The sequence below is a fragment of the Octopus bimaculoides genome, chromosome 10 (assembly GCF_046866305.1).
Source record: "Octopus bimaculoides isolate indiv1 chromosome 10, ASM4686630v1, whole genome shotgun sequence".
NCBI classification, from domain to species: Eukaryota; Metazoa; Mollusca; class Cephalopoda; order Octopoda; family Octopodidae; genus Octopus; species Octopus bimaculoides.
This window is the reverse complement of record NC_142937.1, coordinates 86,126,594-86,140,607: the sequence shown is the minus strand read 5'-3', so window position 1 is coordinate 86,140,607 and position 14,014 is coordinate 86,126,594. Positions and strand designations below refer to the sequence as shown.

Here is a 14,014-nt window from a genome sequence, read left to right as displayed (position 1 = left end):
CCACGTAACAGCTGTTTGCGATAAAGGACTCGAAATACCTGTTATGTGGCAGCAGGGCGTGCAAGAAATAGCAACCAAATCTTTTCTTCTCTGGGGAAAGGGGCCGTTTACATGTTAACACATTGTGTTAAAATGGTTATTTTACCAACATTTCAGTTTATGATGGAGTACCTCGTACAAAGCAACAGATTGATGCCGTAGCTGGAGGCTTTCTGGGAGAAGCAAAAAGAGAAGGTATGTTAACATCTTAGAGTGAATCAACTATTTTATTACCACATTTCTAACAACAATTTACTGCCTATTTTCAAAATAAACCAAAAATACAAAAAAGAATTAAAAAAACATTTTATTAATTAATTGGTTCCTCGTTGATATTTTTATTTAGCAGATCCAGACTGCCATCATAGGAGCTAGTCTTTGTTATGATGTTATGGTCATTGAGCTATGCCAGTGGAGTGCAAGCTCTTTGTTCTTTGTTAGGCCTCTCAAAGGATAAAGGCCAGACTAATATGAACCACCTTTTTACAGAAATAAAAATGGGTTTCCACAGGGTCAGTGCCCTTACCTAGAAAAAAGCAAAGATACAGAAGCATCAATGATAATTCTATACCAACAAGACCTGAGACAGGATGACCTTCTCTCTAGGAATCATTTGACATGTCAGGCTCTGACAAGGGAGGTAGACCAGAGAACATGCTAAATTGAGGCATAGCTGAAAAAGGGATCCAACTACAGAGAAGCAGATTAATCCATCAGCAAGTTTGAAACCACCACCTTGTGTGGTACCTTTAGCCAAGATTCTTCTGTACAAGTACTCAAAGTTTCCAATTTCTTCCACCCAGTTTGGATGGATGGATGGTGCTATCCTTCTTCTATGACAGCTCCTTAAAAAAAAAGTTAAGATTGTTCTAATTTTTTCCTGTATATTATATTAAGGTTTGTCTCATTCATCATCATCATCATCTGCTTTCCATGCTAGCATGGGTTGGACGATTTGACTGAGGACTGGTGAACCAGATGGCTACACCAGGCTCCAATCTGATATAGCAGAGATTCTACAGCTGGATGCCCTTCCTAACGCCAACCACTCCGAGAGTGTAGTGGGTGCTTTTACGTGCCACCGGCACGAAGGCCAGTCAGGCAGTACTAGCAACGGCCACGCTCAAAATGGTGTATTTTACCTGCCACCTGCACAGGAGCCAGTCCAGGGGCACTGGCAACGACAAATTCAGAAAATGAGAATCAGTGAGCCTTCTGGAAATGACTGGTAACAAACCACCAGTGGCTAACTCTTACTATTTTGCCATTCATTTCCATTGCATTAGTTGATGTATTATTTGTTTATTTGTTTGTTTAGCCAACAAATCAAGGATGTACTATGGGTTACTCAAAGAACCAGAACTTAACATTCCCGTAGAAGATGAAGATGAAGCAGGAGATGATGATAAGCCAAAGGTATTTATGTTTATTCAGATTTAATTTGATAAATGACCTGCTAGAAATAGCAGCTAAATCTTCCTCAAATTATACCTGTAATAATTAAAAAAAAAAAAAACACATTGGATAATGTAGTTCTAGAAATGCTGTATCTCATTAAAAAGCAAATGTCAAGGGTGGAATGTTTTAACCATAGATCAGCTCAATCAGAGTTGAACTAAGCCTAAATAATAACAACCACTGCTACCACAGTCATAAAACCATGTTTTTAAGATTCATTTAAAGCAAAGTTTGAATTTATTTACTGAATTACTCTTTTTTTCATTTTGTTTGTTTGTTTTTTTCATTCCATACTTATATATTTATTTTATGCTCATTCTAGAAAAAAAAACCTAAGAAAGACCCTCTACAGTTGAAGAAATCGAAAAATGATCCAAATGCTCCATCCAACGCTAGGATACCTCTTCCAGAATTGTAAATACTTCAATAACATATATTCTATTCATGACTTTCACTTTGTAATATTTGTTCTTTGTTGTGTCATTTGTGTTATGAAGATTGTATAACTGTAGAATTCTTGTTTTGCAACCTGAAAAAATAATCCTGTGCAAAACTATTTTAACAGATTTGAGGTGAAGAAAATGGATTTTCATGGAAATACCACTGAACTTCTGCAATTATTAACTTCTATGGTGTTGGCAAACATTAATTCTCAATGATACTTTTTACTGGGTCAGGATTAAAGACTTAGGAGTAGTTTTTTATACAGAGATTATATTATGATAGCAAGATAGAGAATGAGGATTAATGAATTAGAATGTTTTTGTTTTGTTTTGTTTTTTGTTTTTGTTTTTGTCATTAAAAATTTATGTTGTTCTTTGTTTTATTGAACTCATTTGTATTATTTTAAATATTCAGAAAGGATCTTGACAAACTGGAAAAAATCAATGCTTTTCGTGAGACCATGAAGAGAATCAAGCTTGGCCCTGATACAATGCCATCAATTTGTTTCTATACTTTCATGAACTCCTACCAAGGGTAAGTCAGATATTGTTTTAGGAAACTGATTATTAACAGTGCCTTATGGCCTTTACATTGTTTACCCAGTCTTGTTAGGTCAGTGTTACTCATATTCAACATGAACTTTTCTAGGGAATACATAGTCACTCAGTTTGCTAGAAATAGCAGCTAAGTCTCCCTTGTGTTATACTGCTGTTTTAAAACATGAATATCACATTAGACAAAGTCAGTTTAAATAGACTGTGCCTGACGAAAAGGTAGAATTTTGTTGAAATACCTTTAATTAATGGTATTAAGAAGGGCACAGCCATAGAAACCATGCCAGAGCTGACATAAAGCACAGTGCAGTTCTGTGGCTTACTGTATCCTGTCAAACTGTTCAACTCAGTGGTTTTAAACTGGGGCCCATAGAAGATTTGGTTGTTAAAATTTATGTGCAGATGCAGGAGTGGCTGTGTGGTAAGTAGCTTGCTTACCAACCACATGGTTCTGGGTTCAGTCCTACTTTGGCAAGTATCTTCTATTATAGCTTCAGGCTGACCAAAGCCTTGTGAGTGGATTTGGTTGACAGAAACTGAAAGAAGCCCGTCATATATATGTGTGTGTGTGTGTGTGTGTGTCCAACATCACTTGACAACTGATGCTGGTTTCCTGCACTAAATAATATCAAGACATAATGTGTTACATTTGGAGGGAATGTGAAATATACTTAATGCAACAACCATAGCTTACTAGCTGAGTTGTTGTTTTTCTGTATCTCTCTCACTGCCCTTTTCTCTTTCCCTATATTTTCCTCTGCCCTGCGTTCCCTTCTCTCTCTTTCATTTAAAATTTGTTTCTTTTTTTCAATCTAGAGTTACTGCTGTAGATTTTTCTGATGACTCCAGCCTATTATGTGCTGGGTTTGGTGATGGAGTGATACGTGTGTGGGCTTTGACACCAGCAAAGCTACGTAATGTTAAAACTTCAAATGAATTAAATATCATTGATAAAGAAGCTGGTAAGTTATAAGTTTGTTGTTATTGTATTGCTTTTCTTCTTCAAGGTGGAACTTTAGCAACTAGGAAATGAAAATCATTATAGTTGTTCTACAAGTCTGTCTTGATCAATGATATTCCAGCCCTTGCTCTGATCACAGGTACCCAACACATGCCTTAATCAAAAGCACTCTCTGTCTGTCCTGATCAAAAGCATTCCAGGTCTGTCTGAACCATTGGTACTCCAAGTCTATTCTGATCAAAGACATTCCAACCTTCCGATATTCCAAGGTTACTATAAATAGACTACACTCCTTCCCTAAATTTGTGACCTTTGCCTTTCATCCTTCCTAGGGTCAATTAAATAAGTTAAGTACTGAGCTGTTCCTTCCCTTCCACCCCAAGTTTTTAACCTTGTACCCATGAGAGAAATCATTATTACTTGTGTGCAAATCCATCTGAAGTCAACTTCACTTTTCATCCATCTGAAGTTGAGAAAATGAAGTACCAGTCCGGAGTTGGGGTTGATTTAATTGACCATCTTCTCCCCTCAAAATCACTGGCCTTTTGCCTGTGCAAGAAACAATTCAGGGCCTGATGCTGCAGTTATGGCACATTTTGAGTTCAAATCACAGCAAAGTCAACTTTGCCTTTCATCCTTTCAGAGTTGATAAAATTAAGTACCTGTCAAGTTACTGGTGTAAATAGTCTCAACTGGTGTAAATAGTCCCCACCCCTTTAAAATTTCTGACCTTGTGCCAAAATTTGAAGCCATCATCATCCTTATTGTTCAGGTGGTGAGCTGGCAGAATCGTTAGCACACTGGGTCAAATGCTTAGCAGTATTTTGTCTGTCACTACGTTCTGAGTTCAAATTCTGCCGAGGTCAGCTTTGCCTTTCATCCTTTCAGGGTCAATAAATTAAGTACCAATGAAACACTGGGGTCAATGTAATCAACTAGTCTCCCTTCCCCAAAATTTCAGGCCTTGTGCCTATAGCAGAAAGGATTATTATTATTATGATCATCATCATCATCATCATATACACACAACAGATAAGATTGTTGGAAAAGAAAAAGTCCTAACGTTGGGCTACAACAAGTAACCTTAGATGCCAAAAACCCTCCTTAGTATCTTAGCTGTCCCTAATTATTATTATTATTATTTATTTATTGCAGATGATGTTCTAGAAAGAATGATGGATGATAGGTCAAGCACTGATGCCAAAACACTGCTTGGTCATAGTAACTCTATCCATTCAGTCAGTTTCAGCCCTGATCGAAACTTTTTAGTCTCTTCTGCTGCCGATGGGACAAGTAAGAAATACATACCTTCTGTTAAATGTCTGAATATCAGGTCATTAAGAATGAAATGTCCAATTTTGAATCTCAACAAAAAGCAATGCAGTTAATCAAAGTATGCACCTAAATTATCAACACAATTTTGCCATTTTATTGGTAGCTTATTTTTGCCGGCAGCAAAGAATCCTGGAGAGCAAGAGGTAATGAAATCCTGAAAGGCTGTTTTTGCATCTTCTTCAGATTTGAAGTTTTTTCCTTGCAAAACATTGTCTAATGCCTGGAAAATGTGATTGTCAGTTGGTGCAAGGTCAGGGGAATATAGTGGATGACAGAGTACTTCCAAGTTCAGTTTCTGTAACTTGAGTAGTGTTCTTTTGCAACATGTGGTCAAGCATTGTCTTGCAAGAGAATTGGCCTGTCTCTGTTGACCAATCTTGGTTGTTTAATTGCAGGTTCACTCATAATTTCATCCAAATGGCTGATGTATACATCTGTTGTAATTGATTTACCAGGTCTCATGAAGTTGTAGTGGATGACACCAGCACTGGACAACAAAACAGACACCATTATCTATTTTTGGTGAATATTCTTTGTTGGATTGTATTTTGGCGCTTCGTCTCTATCCAACCACTATGCTTGCTATTGTTGAAAAGAATCCATTTTTCATCACACATAACAATACAATGCAAAAATGGTTTGCTTTTATGCCATGACAGCCAAAAACAGCAGGTTTCAAGACAATGTGTCATTTGATGCTCGTTCAGTTCATGTGGTACCCACTTGTCCAGCTTTTTTACCTTGCCGATTTGTTTTAGATGATCCAATACTGTTGGTATCGAAACATCAAACCTTGCTGCTAACTTACGCGTGGTTTGAGATGTATCCGCTTCCACTACAGTTTCCAGCTCATCATTATCCACCTTGGTCTCAGGTCTACCACAGGGCTGATTTCCAAGAGTAAAGTCACCAGACCAGAACTTCTCAAACCATCAACATACAGTATGCTCATTCGCCACGTCTTCACCAAACACCTCATTGATGTTTCGAGCTGTCTGGGATGCATTGGTTCCACAACAGAACTCATATTCATAAACAACATAATCAGATACCATGAATTGCATTTCGAAAAGTGATGATGTAACTCTTCAATGTTGTAAGACAAAGAATTGTCAGGACAAAACATTAGTGTTAACGACTGTCAAACTTGGTGCATTAGAAAATCAGACATTTCAATCTTATTGACTTGATATTTGAGATGACTCCTTATTAACACAATTATAATTGTTTAGCTTGTTAACTTCATTTTAAAGAAAGAAAATGTTTTACATCTTACTTAGGTTTTATTGAGTTTATCGCTGATTGTCTCCAAGTATCTTATTCCTAAATATACATTTTAAGTGCAGGTATGGCCCAGACACAAGCATGCATGGTTTTGGTCAGCCTGAAGCCATAATAGAAGAAACTTGCTCAAGGTGCCATGCAGTGGCTGGAATGCAAATTCTTACCACCCAACCATACATGAGAAAATCTCTATGCCATGTAGTACCAATGAATAGTAATTTCATCTTTCATTTAAAAACTGCAATATTTGTGTGTATGTACACACACACACACACACACAAACATATATAGATATTGGATGGATGGGTAGTAAACAGATATAATACAGATAGGCAAGCTCTAGATGTCAGTAAGAAACTGTAGTTATATTTTCTAGTTCTATCTAGGCATAAACAGCATTGTAAATTTAGAAGTTTGTTCTATTTTTCTTTTTATATGTACACTTATTTTCATCTTTATAATTTTTTTCTGCTCCCAGTTCGCCTTTGGAGTTTAATGACCTGGTCAAATTTAGTCTGCTATAAGGGTCACAATTATCCTGTATGGGATGTCAAGTTTAGGTAAGTTTTTACTCTCTCTCTCTCTCTTTCATACACACACACACACACATCCGTAAATCATACAGGAGCAATAGCTGTGTTGTTGAGGTGTTTGACAAGCGACTGTATTCACTGTTTCTTCGTCAAAGCATATGACTCACTTTGGCTAAGTGACGAGAATTTTCCCTTAATAAAGGACACCGAACTATTATTCAATGCAGAAAAGACACTGTGCCTGTGGGCGAGAACATGTATATTAATCAACATCATTATTTTACAGTCCAGTTGTCTTTGCAAGTGTGGGTTGGTTATGCCTGGGATACAGTCTATCACCACATGTGATAGTTTCCCTCTTAGCCATGAAATACAAAGCTCTGAGCTCTGATTTCATCTTTTTCTCTTGTGTCTTCCTTGATCTTCCGGTAAAATCGGATCCTGTGAATTTTCCGAAAGTCCCCTCCCGACTCCTCACCCCCAGGGTCGTCAGCAAGCATATTTTTTTTTCATATTCGTTTTCTACATACTTGTTAACCCTCACCAGGCTGTTTTTTTTTTTCTTGTTCTCGGTTGAAGATCTTTATATTGACCAAAAAAACACTACTGCTTTATGTTGATGCTGTTAAAATGGACTAGTACTAAAGTAAACTTGTTTTATTGGACTACTAATCTCATATTTAGTACTATTTCTTATTTCTTTTCACTATCAATAATCTTGAAATGAAATATTTCTATATTTGTCTTCATCACTCTCACCCCGCTCAATCATCATCATTAGTTAATCTAACGTATTAAACAAATTTTATCTGAATTTCTAAATGGGAATATTTTAAAATTTAAAAAAACTTAAATCTTTACTCAGATATATCTTTCTTTATTCTTTGTGGACTTAATTTTTTTCCAGAATAATCAAATGAACTAATGTTTTAAATATTTAATGTCTTCAAATGCATTTTCTCTTTGCAGTCCTCATAAAATGTATTTTGCTTCCGCTGGTCATGACCGTACTGCTCGTCTTTGGTCAACAGACCATCCACAACCTTTGCGAATATTTGCAGACCACTTATGTGATGTTGATGTAAGATACATTACTTTTAATATCTCCCCATATCTTGCAAATGTATTGATTATCTCCTAATGTTGTTTAGTTTAAGTTTGTCCTCTACATTGATGAATATTTAGCTCCTTTGAGGAGTCACTCTGTATCATGTAGGTGAATCTAAAACTGATAGTATGTGAAGTATTGAAACATTCATCAGACAATATTGAAGCTATTTCTATAGTCTCTAGAAAATAATATTAGGTAGTTGCACAGAGAAGACAATAAATGTAGTGATTATATTTACATATGAACAAAACTCTTCTATTTTTCCACCTTTAGTGTTTACACTCATTAAATCTAAATACTGGGACAGTTATTATACATGACACTGGAAATACAGTTCTATATTTAAGACATGAGGAATTATGTACATTATTTACATTTGACAGATATTTGTCCTCATCTTGTTTGTTTGTTAACACAATGTTTCGGCTGGTATACTCTCCAGCCTTCATCAGGTGTCTTGGAGAAATTTTGAACCTGGGTTCTCATTCTTAAGGTATTTTTCAATGTTATTTCCATTTGCTAACACAAAACAGAGATAAGATATTTGTGTTGGACACCTGTTGAATAACCTATCCTTACTGATGAATTATCTTGTCTTGATAATACAATACTCTTAAAACAGCAGAAGTTATACATAATACTTGATTTCAGAAGATAGCTTGATAGGCCTTCTTTATTGTAACCAAGCAATAGATGCATTATCTTCTTGTTCCTTTTTGTTTCAAATCAGTGTCTAATATCATTTAAATCTTAATTGCTAATTTACATATAATAATGTGGATGATAAAATATCAGTGGGTTCATTCCTTCATAGTTGTGTTTCAATTTCCTTTGAATTAAATCATTTCAGTGTGTCCAGTTTCACCCCAATTCCAATTATATAGCTACTGGTTCTAGTGACCGAGCAGTTCGAGTCTGGGATGTCCTAACTGGAGATTGCATTCGCTTTATGACTGGTCATAAGGTAAGTAAATCTATTCTCTAACTCTAGTGGAATAAGAGAAGTATCTAGTCTCTATTTGTTTCAAACCCAATAAAAACAAGAGGTCACAACGACTGTTACACAAAACTTGATGTGAATGTTGTAGATGTTTAACCTTGAGTCAACCTTGCTTAAATAGACTGAAGATCAAAGGCATTCTTGTTATGACACTTCCATCTGTTTAGGACTATCTTGGATTATGTTATTTAATGTATCATTCCCTTTTTAAAGATAGTGAGATGATAGACAGGAGAGATTTGACTGTTATTTCTAGAAGACCTATCAAAAATCAATGACTCTTGAACTATGTTTTGAAAAATCTTTTGCATCGAGATACTAATGTTGTTAAAATGCAGTAGTTGCTGTTTGGCTCTTGGCCAGGTTTGATCAAAGAGGTTTATTATCAAAACATTCCGGCCACGATCATCCTGTTCTCTCAGCTATTGTTTTTTCTAGAAATACATTATCCAGAATGTCGTTCATTTCCTTAAGATGGCAAGATGTAGTTTTAGGGATGTTTAGCTGCCATTTTTAGTAGGTTGAGCAACATAAACAAATATGACCTCCCCTTTTTTTTTGTTTTAATTTTGTTTTTGTTTTTTTCCTTTTTTTGCAATTATTGAACGTCACTGATTTTGTTTTGTTGCTATATTTAAACAGGCCTCAATCCATGTCCTGCAGTTTTCTCCTGATGGACGTTACCTTGCTTCAGCAGGTAGGTGTTTTCCAAATATATTCAGTTAATAGGTTCAAATTAATTCAGTCATCATTTTATGTCTGCTTTTAGTGTTGGCATAGGCTTCCTGTGTTGTCATGTTTCAACCCATTTCTTACCTGGAGTCACTACTAACCGAGATAGGTTGAAGGACAATATCCTGCTTGTGCATTCTTATTTGGCATGATTTCTACAACTGGATGCCCTTCCTAGCACCAGCCTCATTACAGTGGACTGAATGTATTTCCTCATACCATCAACACTAAAGAGGTTGTCATGTCTTCAGCAAGACTCAAGAGTTTCCTCTACTCTATGTTGTCTCCACTTGTTCAAGTCAGGGATAAGAATAAAACTTTTTCCTTCAATACAATACATTGCTGTATCTCCTGCAACATTTTATTGCCACTAGAATTTTACTACAGCTCTCTCTCTCTCTCTCTCTCTCTCTCCTCTCTCTCCCCCCTCTCTCTCCCCCCTCTCTCTCTCTCTCTCTCTGATGTATATATATAATTACACATGCTTATATATGCATGTAAACATATACACATACCCTGCTGTATTGAATTTACAATATTTTTATGTTCCCTTGTAATTTAGGTGTTGATAAAGTTATTCATTTATGGGACATGGCAAATGGGAACCTGGTTGCTCAACTGAAGGGACACTCAAGCACAGTGTATTCATTATGTTTCAGTAAAGAAGGAGCTATTCTGGCCTCTGGTAAGCAATTTTTTTTTTATTGCTATAGTGGGTGGGTTGGCAGAATCGTTTTTGAACAAAATGCTTAGCACCACTTCTTCCAGCACTTTACATTCTAACTTTGAATCTCACTAAGGTCAACTTTACCTTTGATTCTTTCGGGGTCAATAAAATAAAGTACCTTTCAATGATGATGATGATGTTGTTTCGTTTGTTTTATAGCATGTTTTCACTGCAATAAGTTGAGCACCAAACATGTACTGAATTCAATTCAATTTATTTATTTATTAGTTTTCTTACAAATTCTATTGTTGTCAATGAGAAACCAGTAGGGGGAGTAGGTCTGGCTCTTGTTATAGAGGAGCTAATAGTGGTGATGGGGTCTCCAGTGGCACCTCAGGGTATGAGGTAAGCAGAAGTAAGTAGGGATAGAAAAAAAACTAGGATAGTGCAATGTTCCATTTGAAGTCCTAAATCTGATTAATTTCCTTGCTCTTTCTAGGTGGCCTGGACAATTCTGTAAAACTGTGGGATGTAACAAAAGTTTTTGAAGATCAAGATTCAGATGGTGACACTAATATTCCAAGCACAATTCATGTGTAAGTGTCAATTTAAATTTGTTCTTGTACTTAAATGGTTTAATTTGTAAGAATATAATGTCATATTATTTCAATTTATTATATTTAATTATTTTTGTTTTATTCTTTTCAGCAACGACAACCCAAATTTACTTCTTGGAACTTTCCCTACTAAATCAACGCCTGTTTTAGGCCTACATTTTACTCAGCGAAATTTACTTTTGGCCACAGGTCCATTTATACCATAATTAGTACCAAAGAATCATCATAGTCAATCTGCTGAAGTTTAAAAAATAAAATGTAAATAAATGAAAAGATGTTTCATTCTTCAAAAAAGCCAAAGAAAGCAACTAAAACAGTTTTCATGTAAGATGTAAACTATACAATGAAAATACAAGTGACTAAAATCAATATTTTTATCACTTCACATTTACCACAATCAATTCATCAGACCAGATGAACAAGTGGAATTTTTGTCAAGGTTGTATGCTTTGTGTGTGTGTGTGTGTGTGTGTATGTATGTATGTGTTATAAAAGACAGGTTTACTACTAACACAAATTTATCTTACATGATAAAGGCTTTTTTGTATCTGTTTGTTTTTTGTTATTTATTACAATAATTAGTGAAATCAAATTTCGTTTTGTTTTTAATTCCCTATATTTTTTATGCATAAAAATAATTACTAATTCAAAAACATAATTGTCAAATTAACGGAGCAGTTTAAATATAAACTATAACATTGCTTCGCTAATCCCTGCCTTCTCACCTGTTCTTTACCATACTCCACCAGCCTCTCATACCATCCATCTGCCTAGAATCATCGTCCACTCTCTCTTCTGTTCTGCGTCTGCTATAGGAGCCACTTTGGACCCTTAACCTTGAAAATTTCCTGGTGATCATCACTAGTGCTGATGTTATGAAAAAAGCACCCAATACACTCTGTAATAGAGTTATCATTAAGAAAGGCATACAACTGTAGTAAATATGCTGAAATAAGTAGTGCTGCATGATGAAGACCTCCAGCTCTTTAGATCCTGTCAAACTCTACAACCCATATCAGCATGAAAACTAGACTGTGAATGATGATGATGGTGTGCTATGAATTAATACTGATGGCAAAATCATTTGTATTCTTTTTGTTTTTGCTACTGTGGTCAATGCCAGTGCCGTCTGGCTGGCACCTGTGCCAGTGCCACGTAAAATGTTCTGTTTGAGTGTTGGGTCTCATGGAGGCAGTGACAGGTGACTAAGACCCTTGGCGATATACCGTGCTTGTGTAGATCTGTCAAGCCAAGTGAGACTGTAGTCATGGTCAATGGTACGTAAAAAACACCCATTACACTCTCGGAGTGGTTGGCATTAGGAAGGGCATCCAGCTGTAAAAACTTTGTCAGATCAGATCAGAACCTGGTGCGTCCCCACCACCAGCTCGTCCAGTTTTCAGTCAAACCATCCAACCCATGCCAGCATGGAAAGCAGACATTAAACAATGATGATGACTGCTTAGCACTAGGTCAAACTGCAACCAAAGGAGTTCAAACTGTTTGCCCATTTTTTGTTTCAGGCATAATCTATTCAGGACAACAGATCCCTGGATAAGGTCTCCTCTTTTTTTTAAGTTGCTAGGGCCTATTTCATGGGAATTTGAGCAGATCAAGCAACTAATTAGAGGTGTTCTCATTTGTGTTTTGGATTTTAGTAGTCAAAGAAGTTGAGGCAGGATTGACTGCTTTATCGAACTTGGTTCAGATCATTCTTGAGGTAATAAAATTAGTACCAGTAATATACTGAAATCACATAAAAATAAACAAATGGGGAGACATGGTCTCCATAAGCTTCAGTGCAGGTAACCCATTTGGGTCCATGAGAATGCTGAACAAAATCACTGATGCAGGATAAAGCAGACTATTTTGTCTTACCATAGACAACCATCTTTAATACTCATGACATAATAAAATGTACCTAGCTCTTGCTGTTAAGTAGTTGGTGATAGGAAAGGTGTCTAGCTGAAAACAAAAACTGTCAAAGCATAGTATGTATATATATATATATATATATATATATATATGGAAAAAAAGTCAAGGTAGAAAATGTTGAAATAATTTTCGGTTTCAGTCATTGAGACTGTGAATATGGAAAACAATTAAATTTTGAAAAAATTAAAAGAAAAGTTTTTTAAAAGAATATTTGCATAGTATTCAGATACAAGGGGCATTTTCCTTGTTTCTGCCTGTCTTTGTCTCTCTTGTTTACTCTTGTGGGTTATGCAGAAATGGTTTATTCTCAACACATGATAATGCTAATACATCTCAACGCTTCTAAAACAAATTTTGTTTACTTTCATCATAAGTTGAATATATATATTGATTTTTAAATTGTACATTTTTCTTTTCATGCACTACATTGTTTCAATTGAAGAGATAGATATTGGCTGTTAAGTATCACATACAAATACTATTTGTTTTAAACAAGGCTATAAAGTCACTCGACTTCAAAATAAATGTCGAATCTTTCTCAAATCAGAACCTAAATCAGGAGTGCAGCAAATTTTGGGTCATGGACCAAATGTGGCCCACAACCTCATTTAATCTAGTGTACCTACTTTCAGGGCAGGCCCTAGGGTTGCTGGTGCCCCCAGGCAAGTTGAACTTTGGCACCCTTACAAGTATAATTTTTAAAAACTTTCACAAGGAGAAAAACTGAAAATGTAGACTAAAATGCACATGATGCCCTAGTTGACTACCTGAGTTGCTGGTACCTTGAGCCGGCCTTGCCTACTTTATTGAATATGTGACATTAGATACAAAGGTACCTCATTTTTGATATCTTTAGTTAGGGAAACACAAACTTCAGCATTGAGAAAAGAACAAAGTTTATTTGCAAAAAAATAGCTTTCCCTTGGTACAAGTTACTGAATTTAAATGCTTTCCTTACCTAAATGAATAGAGCGACAGGGACTAATAAAGTCTTATATATACAGTGCGACATTATGGTTTAGTTTATTTATGCGCCCTTTCAAAGCCTAACCAGGCTCATGGGCCCAGTTTCCCGGTTTCTATGGCGTGTGTGTTCCCCCCAGCTGGACGGGACACCAGTCCATCGCAGCATTACTCAAGAAACAGGATGAAAGAGTGAAAGAAAGATGGGGCAAAAGAGTACAACAGGGGTCACCACCACCCTCTGCCGGAGCCTTGTGGAGCTTAGGTATTTCCACGCAATAAACATTCACAACACCCAGTCTGGGAATTGAAACCGCGAGTCCGCTGCCCTAACCACTGAGCCATTGCATCTCCACACATGGTTTATATGCCTTTATAAAA

The 14,014-nt window shown here is 36.2% G+C and overlaps 1 protein-coding gene across 1 annotated transcript in view; it reads left to right on the top strand.

The window, feature by feature from the left end:
• Positions 1 to 11,284, top strand: part of LOC106871336 (transcription initiation factor TFIID subunit 5) — a 19,525-nt gene extending 8,241 nt beyond the window's left edge. The window contains exons 7-19 of the mRNA XM_014917736.3: positions 157 to 234; positions 1,358 to 1,455; positions 1,820 to 1,911; positions 2,356 to 2,475; positions 3,312 to 3,457; positions 4,612 to 4,749; positions 6,554 to 6,635; positions 7,578 to 7,689; positions 8,570 to 8,683; positions 9,362 to 9,416; positions 10,014 to 10,136; positions 10,618 to 10,714; positions 10,827 to 11,284. Coding sequence (XP_014773222.1) covers positions 157 to 234; positions 1,358 to 1,455; positions 1,820 to 1,911; positions 2,356 to 2,475; positions 3,312 to 3,457; positions 4,612 to 4,749; positions 6,554 to 6,635; positions 7,578 to 7,689; positions 8,570 to 8,683; positions 9,362 to 9,416; positions 10,014 to 10,136; positions 10,618 to 10,714; positions 10,827 to 10,941 — 1,370 coding nt within the window. The 3' untranslated portion in view covers positions 10,942 to 11,284. The remainder of the gene's footprint in view (positions 1 to 156; positions 235 to 1,357; positions 1,456 to 1,819; positions 1,912 to 2,355; positions 2,476 to 3,311; positions 3,458 to 4,611; positions 4,750 to 6,553; positions 6,636 to 7,577; positions 7,690 to 8,569; positions 8,684 to 9,361; positions 9,417 to 10,013; positions 10,137 to 10,617; positions 10,715 to 10,826) is intronic.
• Positions 11,285 to 14,014: the final 2,730 nt, after the last annotated feature.